At 47.7% G+C, this 15355-nt stretch overlaps 5 protein-coding genes across 5 annotated transcripts; 1 reads left to right on the top strand and 4 right to left on the bottom strand.

Annotated features, from left to right (window-relative positions):
• Window positions 1-3902: 3902 nt before the first annotated feature.
• On the top strand, window positions 3903-5357 carry FPRO_08399 (uncharacterized protein; the record flags this gene model as incomplete). Its single annotated transcript, XM_031222063.1, has 1 exon — window positions 3903-5357. One exon carries the CDS (start codon window positions 3903-3905, stop codon window positions 5355-5357), a length of 1455 nt encoding a protein of 484 aa, XP_031087559.1.
• Window positions 5358-6336: 979 nt separating this feature from the next.
• On the bottom strand, window positions 6337-7240 carry FPRO_08398 (uncharacterized protein; the record flags this gene model as incomplete). The annotated part of the gene is made up of 2 exons (XM_031222062.1): window positions 6337-6869; window positions 6919-7240. 2 exons carry the CDS (start codon window positions 7238-7240, stop codon window positions 6337-6339), a joined length of 855 nt encoding a protein of 284 aa, XP_031087558.1.
• A 585-nt stretch (window positions 7241-7825) lies between these two features.
• FPRO_08397 (uncharacterized protein) lies at window positions 7826-8743 on the bottom strand (the record flags this gene model as incomplete). The annotated part of the gene is made up of 2 exons (XM_031222061.1): window positions 7826-8646; window positions 8701-8743. The coding sequence occupies 2 exons, from the start codon at window positions 8741-8743 to the stop codon at window positions 7826-7828; spliced, it is 864 nt and encodes a 287-aa protein (XP_031087557.1).
• Window positions 8744-9497: 754 nt separating this feature from the next.
• Window positions 9498-12406, bottom strand: FPRO_08396 (uncharacterized protein; the record flags this gene model as incomplete). The annotated part of the gene is made up of 2 exons (XM_031222060.1): window positions 9498-11168; window positions 11216-12406. The coding sequence occupies 2 exons, from the start codon at window positions 12404-12406 to the stop codon at window positions 9498-9500; spliced, it is 2862 nt and encodes a 953-aa protein (XP_031087556.1).
• Window positions 12407-13228: 822 nt separating this feature from the next.
• On the bottom strand, window positions 13229-15180 carry FPRO_08395 (uncharacterized protein; the record flags this gene model as incomplete). Its single annotated transcript, XM_031222058.1, has 3 exons — window positions 13229-13950; window positions 14006-14726; window positions 14773-15180. 3 exons carry the CDS (start codon window positions 15178-15180, stop codon window positions 13229-13231), a joined length of 1851 nt encoding a protein of 616 aa, XP_031087555.1.
• Window positions 15181-15355: the final 175 nt, after the last annotated feature.

Here is a 15355-nt window from a genome sequence, read left to right as displayed (position 1 = left end):
GAAGAAAGGCCGTCCAAAGAAGCAGGCTTAAAAACATTGAATAATTATGAACCATTTCAACTCTCAAAGCTTGACGCGATACTCTCATGTGAATTACTGGTTACTTGGCAACGAGCCAGTTTCTGTTTGCTCATTGACTCGCATAGAGTAGTCAACCGGATTCTTGGTCTAGAACAAGATAAGTGGTGTGAGTCAGATGCAGCCAAGCATGAGGCGTCCGGGGTTAGATAACCGAGGCACTCTTTTACAACCCAAAACAGAAGCAATCTTGAAGTCTGATTAGCAAAAACCTGGGGTTTGCGGGCGGACAACAACCCGCACTCAGCCAAGATAGGCCGGGTAAGAGGTCAGTGTCACAAGCAAAAGTGGTGCATACATTACACAGAATAGTTTGGTATGTGAGTTTAAGCCTGAAAGGCGGGGTGAATTCTCGCGTCGACCAAGAACATGCAGTGTTGATCATCAAAAGTGGTGGTCAGTCTGTGATGCATGACGGATCACACGACGTGCAGAGACAACAGGATTCTGCATACAACAATTGTGTCATTGGCGTGCGGACTTGGACTCCCGGTGTAACTTGCCAGAAGAGGGCGCAGTGGCTTGTTCAAAGTATTGCCCGGATGCAGCATCCGTTATGGCTTTGGTCCGGTCTTGTTTCCGGTCTTGTGTGTCACATCTCATGTGAGGTGATGGCGTGCATGTTTAGCGGGATGGTGGAAGCTCAAGAACAGAAATTACAAGCTTGGTTAGATTAGCTATCCAAGCCATCCGCGAAGAATATGCTTGTTCGATGGGGCTTGTCTTGACTGGTTTAGGAGTTAGAGATTGCTTGCAGAGATATTTGCCGGTGTCGTGATCGGATGAGCTTGAAGAACACAAAGAGGTATGTTTCGTTCTTAGCTTTCAGTGTAAAGCACTGGAAGAAGTATTTTCTCCTATACCGCATACGACAAGACGCCATGCAATATGAATATTTCTCTTTAAGTGACTGGCTGTGTATTTCGTCTCAAAACGCTGGCATTACAATTGTTCTTACTAGACCACCTTGGCTTGGGGAACATATAGCCTTTTGCATATTTAAACATATACCAGACGGTAAAATTGCATTCAGGTTGATGCTAACCAGCCAAGAACTGTATAAGAGAGTTCTTTGGCGTCTATTTATCCGTTACTAACATGGTCACATAGTGATTTGGAGGGTAGAGCCCAGTTGCAACACTTGGGTAGAATTCCATGTTGTATAGTTATGAGAGGTTTGATATACGGTTTGAGCGCCAGTAAATACATAAAAAGTGAATTTGGGTCGTAAATATAGAACTTTGAGTTCCAATCTGTGAACTATCTCGGGGTGGAGATTGATATACCTGACAGACCCCTCAAGGCATCACCGAGCATCCCTCTACAGCCAATGTCTCCCCTCTGCAATGGTAATATATGTGGCCAGATCATAAGCTTCTATAGTATCAGTCTCTGGATGGTTGTTTCCGTCATAAGATAGCCCGCGATTAGGATAGTTAACCATACCTGTGTCAAATTGGTGATAGCTTTGACAAGCCGAAGGATAACTCGTCGAACTTTCCGACTAAGTTATCTTGAGAAGATCATGAACTGAGATGTTGTAAGCTGCAACAGATGAGGGTCGTCTTGTGAGCCTTAGAAATGTCTGTAAAACACCCGGATACATGATACGATGAAGATAACGCAAAGAAAGAGTTCATCAATCATGTCCACAAAAGATATCTAAGGCTTACACGAGCCGATAGTAAACAGCCATCGGGAAATTTGCGGAAGAGTACAGGTGATGATATAATTGCTGCTCGAGTGAGACATTGAGTAAGTCGTCTCAATCATACAAGACACAAAATGCCAGCTAAGAAATGTCGAGTAGTCTATCTCCCATACAGCTATAGCTCTTAGGCCCCCTCATGTCAGTGAGCTATTATTATACCATCATTGATTTAAGTATGTCTAAAGAAGGGCACGGAAACGCTATGATAAGACAACTATATTGGTTCCGGCTTCTGGTGAACCCGGGGGCTTTACAACAATGGACTCGCGAGAACTAGCGGATGGCACTGTACTTCCTATTACAACTTCAATCTACAGTTCTGAGTAAGCCGAAAGTTCAACAAAATGAGAAACGGGAAATGGACTACAGAGCAAGACGGATCTTGAGGGAAGAATAATGCTGTGTCAAGTGGATGACATGGAGCACAGCTACAGAGACGCAGTTTTAAAAGACTTCCTATTATCGACCAGAACAAATGAATTTACACCGAAGAGAGGAACCAGAAGGAATTTAAGGCTTATAATTTGAGTAGCGATCGTCAAGGTTGCGGCTCACTCAGTCAACAATAACCAGCGCCCATATTTCCAAGTAAGTCACTACCTTATGTGATACAAGAGGCAGGGCAACCGGAAACCGAGATATGCCGAGATCAATTCAATGCCTAAAACACTGTAGTATTATGGGCGGGTAGCAAATCATCAGAGTTGATTGCAAGCTATTGATAGAACATCGGTTCAGCATCGGTCGCATCAAAAAAGCTGTTTGAGGATGGTTTGAGAATCGAGGACTCGTAAGTCGACCCATAATATCGAACATTTTTAGAAGGTGATCTCCTGATAAAGCCCTCAAGGTAACATACCTAGGGGAGGAAAGAAAACTGGAGATCTTGATCCTAAATGACAAAAAGACTTGGGTAACTTTATACAAATTTAGAATATCTTTACTAAGTTTAGGATATATTTTACTGAGTTTATTTTGACACCCTAAATAAAGGTCTTGTGTTTTCTTGCTCCCCGATGCATACTTGAATGGTCTCTTGCTACGAATAAGCCAGTTGTTGCATGGTTGTTATAGCTGATCTTATGCATCATATGATGGCGGTCAAGAAAGTGTGACTGATGCTGATTGGGTAATGGCATGGTTGATCAAAGTCGAGTCTTACAACATCAAATGTGATAGTTAACTAGGAGATGCTTGGTCTTCATTGTATTGCTCAAGATGTTCTCAGTGATGAACTTATTGGGGGCACTTGTAGACGGAGTTGCCAAGCAACTGAAGGATCTAGCAATAGCTTACCCCGGATTTTGAAGCTGTTGCTATAGATGGAGCTGTAGCTGTGCTGTAGCTGGAGTGTGGAGACTCCGGGTGTCCGGAACCGGCATCTATCATCAGGCACAGAAAAGAATGGCTCTTATGACTGGTAAGGCATCATATCACGATGCTGCTGCAAATGCCCAATTCTTCACCTCAAGCACCCAATTACCCCCCTGGTTAAACATGCCGGCTATCAATTACTCCTGATACTCGTCTAGAGAGTCATACGACTCGACGGTTTTTCTAGCTTCCTCGACTAAACTTGCCCGATTCCTAGCCGCGGCCCACCAAACAAGGTCAAGATACAGAAGAAGCTTCAGAGTCTTTCCTCCCGTCAACTCCCGTGGACGACAAACAATCCCGGGAGAGCGCCAACGCTAACGCGTGAAACTGGCGATTCAATGCGACTGTTCCAGGGAATCAATCATATCAATATCAACAGAGTCTCACACCGTAACACGGAACTTGGCCGAAACGATGCCTCAGGCTCTGCCCGGCCCCCGTATCCACTTCCCTTGAGCCGAGAGTGACCCATGATAGCTCCGAGCTATGAGTAACAGTTTAGCACATTCTACCCCGGATTTCGGCTTCTGCGTGTTACTCATAAACTCTTGCATTCCTCCCCTTCCTATATCTATCTTCTGTCTCTCGTTCTCTTGACCTATCGAATAAATTGCATCTCACCTATTATACCTACTACACCTACCTAATAACAAACATAACGGAATGGCCCCATTTCTGAATACGCCCATGGACACAAGAAATACCTACACCGACAGACGATAACCTCTTCGTGAAAATGGCTACTTGCAGTCTCAAGTCGCTGCGGCGACCATCACTCACCCTCATGTCTGGAGCGAGGAAGAGGTCTTTTCGTTTCAATGGCCTCATCTCAAAAGCTGCCACCCGTGGTTTGGCTACCGTCACCGCTCAGCCAACACAGCCAGCTATGATGATGGAAGACCACAACACTAGACTGATCAACATGGGCTACAACTACAACTATATCGAACATGTCGAAAACCTCGAACAGTACCGCCTTGGAGGCTTCCACCCCGTGTCCCTAGGTGAAACCATCAACAACCGCTACCTGGTCCTCAACAAGCTCGGCCACGGTGGGTACTCAACTGTATGGCTCTCATGGGACATCTTGAAACAGAAGTATGCCGCATTGAAGATTGTACTAGCAGATTTCGGTGAAGACTCAACAGAAGTCGATGTCCTTCAGCGTCTGGAAGCCAAAGCTGGGAAGAAACATCCTGGAAGGTCTCTCATTAGACATGTCACCGATAACTTTCACTTCGATGGTCCCAATGGAAGACACACCTGTCTGGTTAACGATCCAGCCATGATGTCGCTGCGTCTGGCAAAGGACGCTTCTTTCACAAGACTCTTTCAACCACGGACTGCCCGAGCTATCGCCGCTCAGGTTGTGCAGTCCATCGCGTACCTCCATGAGGGCGGTGTAGTACACGGCGACCTCCACCTCGACAACATCTTACTCCAGCTTCCGGACCGAATCAAGCGATTATCGCCTGATCAACTTCACGAGCGACATAATCATCCAACGACAGTTCCTATCACAAGACTCGACGGACTTCCTCTTGACGAAAATGCACCTCGAAACGCAGTGCTGCCAATCTGGCTGGGCCAAAAGAGCGAGGATGTAGCTCTGGCAGATGCAAAGATCTTACTGGGCGATTTCGGCGAGTCCTATTTACCAAGTCAAGAAAAGCGCCAATATTCCAACGCTCCGATTCGCTACCGGGCACCCGAAACTCAATTCCCCGATGTGTGTCAACCTCTCTCGTTCAGCTCCGATATTTGGAGCCTTGGCTGTCTCCTCTGGAACGTCGTCGGACAACGCCCGCTATTCGACGCCTGGACCCTCTCAGAGGATGACATTCTTCAGGACCAAATTGATCTTCTTGGTGAAATCCCAGAAGAGTGGTCTGCCTACGGCGCTAAGCGATCAGAGTACTGGGTTGAGGATGTCGAAGAAGAGGCGTCGACACAAGCCACTACGCGGGGCGGTTTCACATGGGATGACCGCTTTGAGCGTTGTGTGCAACAGGGACGAAAGGAGAGCGGCATGAAACCCATGTCCAAGGATGAGAAGGAGGCTTTTATTGATATGATGAAGAAGATAATTACTTTCCGCCCCGAGGATAGGATAACAGCTAAAGACCTGCTGGAGTCACGATGGATGAAACAGTGGGCGTTGCCGGAGCTGAAGAAGCTTGCGGCTTCATGATTGATGCTAAAAATGGGATTGGTAGTCTGAATTAGCGAGTTTGGGAAAGGCGTTAGTTTATATCGATCATAAATCAGATTTACTTAATACCAATTGATGCATAATTATACTCATCATAACCTTGGAAACTGGTCGATTGCCATGAACTCGCAATCTTGTAAGTGACCAGTGAATAATGTTCATGTGTCCATCGGATATTTCACACATGTTATGCGCATTTATACATTTGTACCGCCAAACTGATAGTAAAACAAACAATGTCCCTGCAAAGCACAAAGACCAAGTAATCTATCCCCGCAAAGGGGGATGTTACAAGCAAGCCTGTATACATTTGGTTGAGAGCTTGGTCTTGATTCTACAAGTTTGTATCATGCCTTGGTTTCCATGACCTCCATAGTGCATAGCTTTGGGCCAGCAGACTAGAGGAAATTGAAAAGATTGAACCTCTCAAGAAAGGGATACACGATATCTAGAACAGCTTGGAGTAAAACTATGCGGGATCTCTGTTTTCAGACTCAAGATTGTAGACTCAAGCACAGACTTGTACTCAAAGTGACGTGTATCAGCAACATGCACGAAGATTTTGGGATATAAATGCTAAGCCTATACTGGTCTCCATGTGCTCTTTCTACGCAATGAATTATTACTCTTTATAGGAAGTAATGTGATATATTGTACCTTCCTTGCCTTTGAACTGTTAATTCACTATTTTATTCTGCCAATATGGCAACTAATAACCTATGTTTTAATCTACGTGGTAGGAAAACTCCTTAATTCAGGGTAAATTTAAACATAGATGATAATATTAGAAAAGGTTCATTCAGTGACATTGATTATCGGATCTCATAGCTGAAGAGAACCAACGAGTTGAGGGTTTGTCTTTCACACGCCGAGGGCAAAAGGACCATGATATTAGACCTGCTTTTAGAACATTCTACCACAATTATTTCCATCGATCTTCCGGTCTATTTAAACCAACTCAGTCCCACGACATACCATCATCATCGTACCTAAACAACCTCAGAATCGCTGACGCAACTTGCTCTCCATCATGGTCCAGATCCGCCGTCTCAGCCGCCCGATCCGCATGCTCTAGATCCTTGATCCCACCACTATCAATTCTCATCTGAATCTGTCTCTTGACCATGTCCTCGTCAAACGCCAGATGCGCCTGTGTTGTGAATAGTCGGTTGGGGATATACAATCCCTGAATGGATGTGTGATTACTCGTACCCCAGACATGAACGTCGGTGTCGGGCTCGAGAAGGCCGTTTGATGACTCAACGGTGGGGGCTTCGAGGACTTGGTCTTGGTGCATTTGATGGAGGTATACTTTGTCATCGTGTGTACGGAAGAGGCGTTTTCCTACGGGTGTGAGGGTGATTGCATTGTGACCAAGTTCCCAGTCGTTTGTAGGTGAAGGGCCAACTTTGCCTCCTAAAAGACGGGAAAGAACCTGGTGGCCAAAGCAAACGCCTGTGAAGTGAAAGTCTGGGCGCTTTATCCATAGTTCTAGGAACATTGAGTTTACATTCCAAGAGAGAAATAACGGGCTACTCACGCTTCAAAAGATCGAGCAAGTCATGAATCCACTGGTTGTCGCCATGCGCGTCATACATACTGCCCGTGATGAGCAGTCCATCGTAGCCCTCAAACTCCTCCACCTTGGGCATGCGGCCGCCCTCTTCTGTCACGACAAAGATCTGCTCTGTCTCAACGCCCAGCGGAGGATGATGCTTACTTCCAGCCTCTGAAAAGTGGCGATGCAGAATCTCACCAAACGAACCGCGCTCGGTCTGAGTGTGAGGATGAGGAGTATCAGTCTCGAGAACAAAGACTTTGACGACTTTTGCGTCGATTGTGGGCTTGTAATGCTGACCCATGCTGCTCGCTGTTGTATAGAGCTCTTGTGGCGGTGATGGTGTAAGTGTGCGAATGTGATGTTGTATGCAGGATTTGGGAGGGGCAGTGAAGCGTGGGAGATGCTTTGCGGCGTTGAATGTATTTAAACGGCAGGGCAACGACCGAATTCCAGTTTTGAACATTTTCAGAATATTACCACATGTAATTGCAACAAGATTTTTCTTGGACTCTAATATTCTATAGACTTGATCTTTTTCCCGTCTTGACGTCAGCTAAGACTCCTGGCAACGGCGAACTGGGCGAGCCAAGCCAGTGATGACGGCTGCGGGTCACGAATAGTGGGTTTGAGGCGGCTTTTAGATGTTGATGTTCTGCCTGCATCTGCGGTAGGGATGCACATCTTTCCTATTGCATGTAACCTGCTGTCAGAGGTATTTGTACCTGTAAATCAGGGGATTGGTAGGGGTCTCTGTTCCAATGGGAGTGAGATGGAGTTACCAATTGAGGTTCTGACATGAGGGGGCACCCACACTCAAGCTTGGCTCACAACAAGCATACCAAATAACCATGATACTCTATTCAACAATGCTAAATTCAATAAACATTTAAAGTTTGCTCTCTTCCTCCGATCCCCAATAGAAGGTACTAATTTCAACTCCAACATACTCATCGTTGTACTTTCTCGTCTCTTCTCCCTCCCTTGCTGCTCCCGCGCACACAAGCAATGGCATAAAGTGCTCTCCTCCATTAGGCGGGTGCATCATATCAGCATATGGAAATTTCCTCCACCCCTTGAGAGCCTTCCACCGCTCATCTGTATCCTTCTTGAGTGCCGCCTCAGTCAATGTGTTGTTCCATTCATCAGACAAGGTTCGGAATTGCGCTTGCTGTTCAGGTCCCGAGCTCCCCAGCATCATCATGGCGCGAATGTTATGAAAGCTTGCAAATCCTGAGCCAACGACGGCAATATTATTGGCTCGCAGTTTTCGCAGTGCTGCGCCCATGCGGAGATGTTCTTCAGGATCTTCTGACTCAAGAACCGAGACCTGGACTACGGGGATGTCGGCTTTGGGATTGACGAGCAAGAGAGGAATAAAGACTCCGTGGTCCCATCCTCGCTCGTCATCCAATTCAGGTGTAAGACCTTCTCCGCGCAGAGCATCGGCGATCTCGTTTGCGATCTCTGGATGTCCAGGTGCTGGGTACTTGAGAGAGTATGATTCACGAGGGAACCCATAGTAGTCGTAGAGTAACTTATGAGATGCGCCTGAGGAGATGGTGGGCTTTGCAGTTGACCAATGGGCGGTGACAAGGATGATGGCTCGGGGTTGATCTGGGGTGCCAAGCTTGAGGATCTTGGGGACGCGGTTCTTTAGGGAGTAGACAATGCTTTCATGCCTAGGGTCGCCAAGAACAGGCATCGGGCCTAATCGTGTCAGCTATATCGATGATTGAGGCAGATCACATGGTGTTGACTTACCACCGCCATGGGATAGCGCAATTACAGGGGCAACCTTTGACATGGTGGACGAATGTGAATGTCTCTGAGATGAAAAGGAAAATGACTTGAATAAGGAGGTCGAGAAAGTTCGTTTTGCAATAAGAGGCCAATTCCACATGAACTGCTATTTGTTGACTGCTAGTTATACTGTGCTTTATCTTGTATATGATTCTACTGTACCTAGCTCATTCATCATGGCGGGGTCCTCAAGCTATTTATCCTCTTGTCCCATGATAACGGGGGCCATCATGGCGTGTGGAGCATTTTCCGTTTTCCGCTTGCTACTTCCGAAAGCCTCTGCCGAAATCGACAAGATTCACGATTTCAGCCAATGGAGTCGCTCTTGGTCATTACCCGCGCGCGATGCTCCACTTTGTTCCCGCGCGTCACTGTTTGTAATCCCCGCTTCCCGAAGGCTCGGCTCCCACTGTATTTCTGTTGGCGATGGCCTCATTTGCAGATTGCCACTCATATTATAAATCTACAACAACATTCATATCAAAGGAGATGAGAAAGGGTTTATCAAGAGCATATGCTTCACTCAACTCTCAAATTGCAGCATTATGAAGATCTTAGTAAATTTTAGGTAAGGTCAGAGAAACAAGAATGACGTCTTTGCGTAACCTGGTCTAGATAGGCTTGGAATTTTATCACCGTCTTGTACATAGTATCAAGTTTCATGTGGGCTATACAAATAGTGGATTGAAGATAGGCCCATATCACTCATCCAACTATTCCTCGATTACTTGAAGACTCGTCCCTATCAAAAGCTACCCCTAGATAAACACAGATACATCACCCCTGCCATGTCCCACAGCCTTAATTCTCGATCCAATCTCAAGAGGGCTACCTTCTGTCACCATAAAGTGACCAGAATCCTTGGCTGAGTTTTCGTCTACCCCAAGAATCTTGTAAATGTTGCTACTCACAAGATCAATAGCCTCCTTCTCATTCAATCGTCCACCACCATTCTTGAATGCAGTGCCAGCTGCAAATCCCAAGTCACGAAGCTCCCAGTCTTCTTGCAGCCCAATCGCAGCAACCACACCTGCGTCAACCAAGGCATCAACGGTTGTGCCATTGGTGAGTGGTGCACCGGTCAAGGCGCGACGTGAGTCCCAGCTTTCACCCTTTGCCTGCAGTGGAGACAGGATGACTCCAACGCCAGCCTCTCCAAGCTCCTTGGCCACCAGGTGAGCCTCAGCACCACCAATGATGGCCAGTTTGAGACCCGCGACTCTCTTGCTTGAGTCTGCTGCTGTGAGGACACCCTCGATCTCGGACTTGATTCGAAGAGCTGTTGCAATGCCATCTGCACTGTTGATGGTGAGGGCAAGAACTTGCTCGCCACTGATCACCTTCTTTAGGTAGGCCGCTTCTGAGAACGGATTGCCCGCGGGTTCCGGTGTTGTAGCAGCAGTGAGTAACTTGTTCCTCAATCCACCAAAAGCGGCTGAGTAGCTGGTTGAACCTCTGACATTCAGGTCCAGAGTGTAGTGAACTGCCAGGTCGGGAGCAAAAACTGCACCTTCTTCGAGGGTCGTCAATGCTGAAGTCAAGAATCCGACACTGGTGCCGAAATGGGTTGCGCCACCTACAAAGACTGGTGCTGAGACGGCTCTGGTAACTCCATATCGAGAGGCAACATGCAACTTCTTGGAGTCAAGAGCAAGGCCATCGATAGCCCTAGAGAAGATCAATGGGTTGGGTCCGTTGTTAGTTGCGTCCTCAGCATCAATCTCGCTAAGACCCAGAGTACCACCCACAGCTGTGAAAGATCGGGTCAAATAACCATTCTTGAGTGCAATGGTCTTTGCGCCAGTTGCAGCCACAGCTTGGAACTCCTGGTCGCAAGTGCCAATGCAAGAAATCTTGCCGTTTTGAACGACCACATTGACGGGCTTGTCTTGAGATTCGTAAGTCTTCTCATCTTCAAGTAACACCTTCTTGACGCCAGTGAAGAGTAGAGTATCGAGCCTGCTTGGCTCCTCAACAATCTCGGCAGGCTTCTCCACGAATGCAGCTGCTTCTTGTGACTTCATCAGCTCAATAGGGTCCTCGAACTGAGCTGTGCCGTCAATCCAGACTTGTACAGGAGTTGCGCCAACGCTAAGAGGGTCACTATCCCAGACAGCAACGTCGGCATCAAAACCAGGCTTGACCTTTCCTAGACGCTTGCCCAAACCGAGCAGTTCAGCGGGAGCAGATGTCACACTGGCCAGTGCGACGTGGTAAGGAAGCCCGTAGTGGTAAGCCTTGGCTGCTTCAAAAAGGACATGCTGGGCGTTGATCACAGGGTTGTCGCTGACATATACTACCGTGAGGTTATTCTCATGAAGGATCTTTCCAGCATACTCTGAGCCAATGTATGCTTCAGTCTTGTAGAACATGTTATCGGCGAAAAGAGCAGATGCAGGAGGACGTCCGCCCCAGGTTCGCTTGAGGATCTAATAGATATTAGTAAAAGAAGCCTTTCAATACAGCAGGGTCTTACCTCTGGAACCAGATAGGTCTGGTGAGCATGATGGAAGGCTCGGACAGGGAACTTGAACTCGTTGGTGTGGTCCACCATAGCCTCCAAGTCGGGGATCGTGTAACAATGTGTGTTGATATGAACCTGACCACGAAGCGCAGCAGTGAGAGCCTCCCAAGCAATCTCTCCAGGAAGATACTCATCCAAAGACTCAACACCCTGAGACTCAGCCTTGGCACACCAGTCATCCTGCTTCTGGATCAAATCTCTTGCTTGCTCAAAGGCGTGGCGGAACTCATAGCTTTCACCCATACGGCTGAACGGCCTGTTTCCAACCCGGCCATGGACACGCTTCGCGTTTTCACCACATGCCATCTTCATGTATCGCCAGTTACGGTCTGGGTCGGCAAGCAAGTCCACGGCACTGATTTCTTTGCGGCCATCGGGTTTGCCAACTGCGTGCTTGATGACATAGGCCTCTCCGCCGATGTTGTTGCCGGAACCAGGAAGGATAAGTGAAGTTGTAACACCTCCTGACTTGATGACCTCGATTTGAGGATCAAGCGGAAGCAATGAGTCGATAGCTCGAGCCCAAGGTGTGATATTATCTGACATCTCATTGCCATCTGAGTTACCTTCCAGAGAGGGCAATGGATAGACGCCAGCGTGGCTGTGAGTGTCAACAATACCGCTGGTCAGGCGGCGTCCATGAGCTTCGTAGATAATTGTGTCATCAGGTAGCGAAGCAGTCTTAATGTCCTTCTCAACGCGTTGAATGAGACCCTTCTCGAGAAAGACATCTCCCTGCACCCACTCCCAGCCCCTGCCGGCATACGCATCCTCTTGGCTGGTTCCCTCGGTGGGCTCTCCAATCCAGATAGTAGCGTTCTTGATCAAAGTGGGCTTGCCGCCGTCGATATAACGAGCATTCTTATCTCGGCCGAGACCAGGCGGGTCTTGCGGCTTGACACGGAACTTCTTACACGTCTCGAGATCTTCATTGAGTTTCTCGATAGACAAAGTAGCCTTGTTTCGCGGTGCGAGTTGTCGCCATTGAGCAAAGACAATAAAGGTCAAACAAGCTAGAGCAAAGAGTCTGATACCGCGTGAGCGACGCAACAACCGTCTGTTCCGCTGTTGACCAGGATGAAGGCCAACTGGCGCTGGGAGCGAAACGGAGCTGTAAGGCGGAAGTTGGGCCTTTTCATCCATTGTTGCTTCTTGGCGTGAAGCTTCGCAATGTCAATGGATGGGGCTATACAAGATTTGAGAGGTAAAAGAGGAGATGGGAGCTTTGGAATGAAGATCCCGTCTCGTCGCTCAGTGATAAGAGGTGCTTCGCAAGCCTCGGCTGGGATCTCACAGTGATTGGTCTCCACTATGGCGAGCTATCTACGGTGGGTAACACAGCTACAGGGGACCCCAAGCTCTGCCCTCAAATAAAACTCATACACAACAGTCAGACTGAATGACGCCTAGGTAGGTCTAAAGTCATGGTGTTGTGAGCTTGCTAGATACGACGTTATCTTGCGAAATTACTACGTAGAAGTCAACGGCAAATTGAATTGATATGTTGCTTCTTTGGAGTCGGTGCCTGAGCTCTATACTGTCTTGTTTGACGATCTTTCATCAATGGCGAAGTGCTCATCTTATTGTCACCTTACACTTTTAGACAAATGTGCTCTGGAACTTTTGTTTATCGTCTTCCTCCCGAACAACGATAGGGTTTGTAGCCGTAATCAAGAGAATTGATTCATAATCGCTTGGAGCTTTCGTTTAATCTTCCTACTCAAACGATATATGCAATAAAGTCTGGGTGGGATATCGAGACAAGTTGAACGCTCTGAAAGGTAACACTTATGACATTCGGCATTTAGGGCCTTTCTCATAAAACGCATCATAAAGAGCCTGATTTTTATAGAGACATCAATTGAACCTTTTCCAAGCCTTGCGCCCTAATCATTAATTGAAACTCCCAGCCCTTAATCTGAGAGAATGTCCTGATACATTACATCGATCACTCATGACTACTTCTTAAGCAGATGAGCCATTGGTCTGCTTGGCTGCCACTTCGGACACTGATCCAACCGTGGAATTCTCCAACTCATATAACGGTGGCATGGGATCCGGGCTCCGACCCATGAGCCTCTTTGCGTACCATCCCATTCGCTTGGAGTAGTGTCGAACATGATCACGATTCCGGACGCTAAACACGATATCCAGTTCCTCCAACGACAGTGCCTTCGTCTCTGGAAGCAGGAAATACGTAAACACGAATCCGACCATGTTCCACGTCGCATACCAGTAAAAGGCGCCCGATGGTTTAAATGCTTTTTCCATCATAGGCCAAGTAAAGCTGAGTAAAAAGTTAAATGCCCAGGTAATTGATGTTGCTGAGGCCATACCAAGAGCCCGAATATGCAGGGGGAATGCCTCTGCGCTATATGTAAAGGGAACCGGACCGAGACCAGGTGAGTAAACGGCCATGAAGATGTAAATACTGGTGGCGATGAGAGGAAGACGAAGCCCATTGTCTTCAATCCCGAAGCATGAGCCGGTCCAGTACAGGCAAGCACTCATCATGGGGAACGTAACTAACAGGAGGTTACGGCGACCAAAGGTATCAATAGTCCAAATTGCAGGCAGCGCAAAGATCCAGTTGATGGCACCGCCACCGAATGAGGCCAGGAGGGCTTGAGATCGAGTGTATCCTGCATCTGTGAAGATCTTTGTGCTGTAATAGGCGATTACATTAACTGTAGACTTGTTAGTTACATAGTACTGAAGGCGTGGGTGTTTTCGGGGGCATACCGCCACAGAATTGCTGCATGAGCATACAGAACCATGAAGATTGCGCAGCTCTCCAGTTCCTCCGTACTGCAAAGAGCTCCTTCAAAGTTTTCCGGCCTTCTTTGGACTTTTTCTCAGCCTCCAAGAACTTCCAAGCGAGATAGAGATCCCGAGCAGCTTGGAGGTCAGCCCGACGAAGTTTCCTAAACGAAAGGTATGCCTTCTGAAAATCCCCCCTATCCATATACCAACGCGGACTCTCGGGGAGAAGGAAGACCAAAAGACCAACAATCAATGGTGGAAGAGACGTTGAGCCAACCATCCATCTCCAAGGTGCGTACTGGTTCGGCCAATTGAGATTCTGGAAAGCTAAAGAGGAAGCAAAGCCGAGCATGATGCCGAAGGCAGTCCACATCTGCCACATCATGGTCAAGGCGCCTCGGATTGCCTTTGGTGCACATTCGGCTGCATATACGGGAGTGGTGCTTGACTTGGCGCCGACTGCGAGTCCGAGGGTGAAGCGTGCAATGAGGAGACATATCCAACTGTTAGCAGCAGCTTGCCATATTCCTGTGACGAAAGCCAAAAGACAGGAAAAGGCGATGGTTCCTCGACGGCCAAAATATCTATTCAAGGGGGCGTTGAGCCAGCATCCGATCAGGGCAGCAGAGGCATATGGTGCGCCGTTTGTCAGACCTTGCAGCGCTCTATCTTTGATGTTGTACTCTTCGAAGTAGAAGTGCTGGATTATCAGTCTGTTTGCCTCTTGATACTCAGGGAGGACTTACCTGTGCACCATTGATGACTGTCTGATCCATGCCCTGCACAATAGCGCAGCCCGCACACAATGCGCAGAGGAAGTAAAGCATCTTTGGCTGAGACATCCAACGATGTTCATCTTCGTCCCTCAGAAGCTGCTTGTCCTCTTCTGTCAACTTCTCTATCGCCTCGTATCCTTTGGGCGTGTTGACGACTTTGGCTATGAGTGCGCCTTTGGAAAACCACGACCTGTAGCTGTCCAATCCCTTATCCTGGGCGAAGTTCTCTGCATCGGCGACCAGTTCGTCCTGCGTCATGTTGGCTAGTGGATTTTGTAGCACTGCAGTTGTTGATCTCATCTTGGCTTCAGGAGGTCTGGCATCTTGTGGTGTCGGGTCGGAGCGAAGCTCACCTTGAATTTCTTCAATCGTTTCCATTTTGGCTGCGCAGTAATGATCGAGTGATATGAGATGACAGACTTTGCAAACCCATTGGAAGCAGAACCTCGAAAAGCACTGAGCAAACTTCCTCAAGCCCCTTTCGAGGATGAGACCTCTTCTTAAAAGAACAGTTCACGTGGCATCTCGGGGGTTCTTCCTGGATACTTTGAGG

The sequence above is a fragment of the Fusarium proliferatum genome (assembly GCF_900067095.1).
Source record: "Fusarium proliferatum ET1 genome assembly, contig: FPRO_scaffold011, whole genome shotgun sequence".
Taxonomy (NCBI): Eukaryota; Fungi; Ascomycota; class Sordariomycetes; order Hypocreales; family Nectriaceae; genus Fusarium; species Fusarium proliferatum.
Note: the sequence above shows the minus strand (reverse complement) of the source record. Positions and strands in the feature narration are given on the sequence as shown.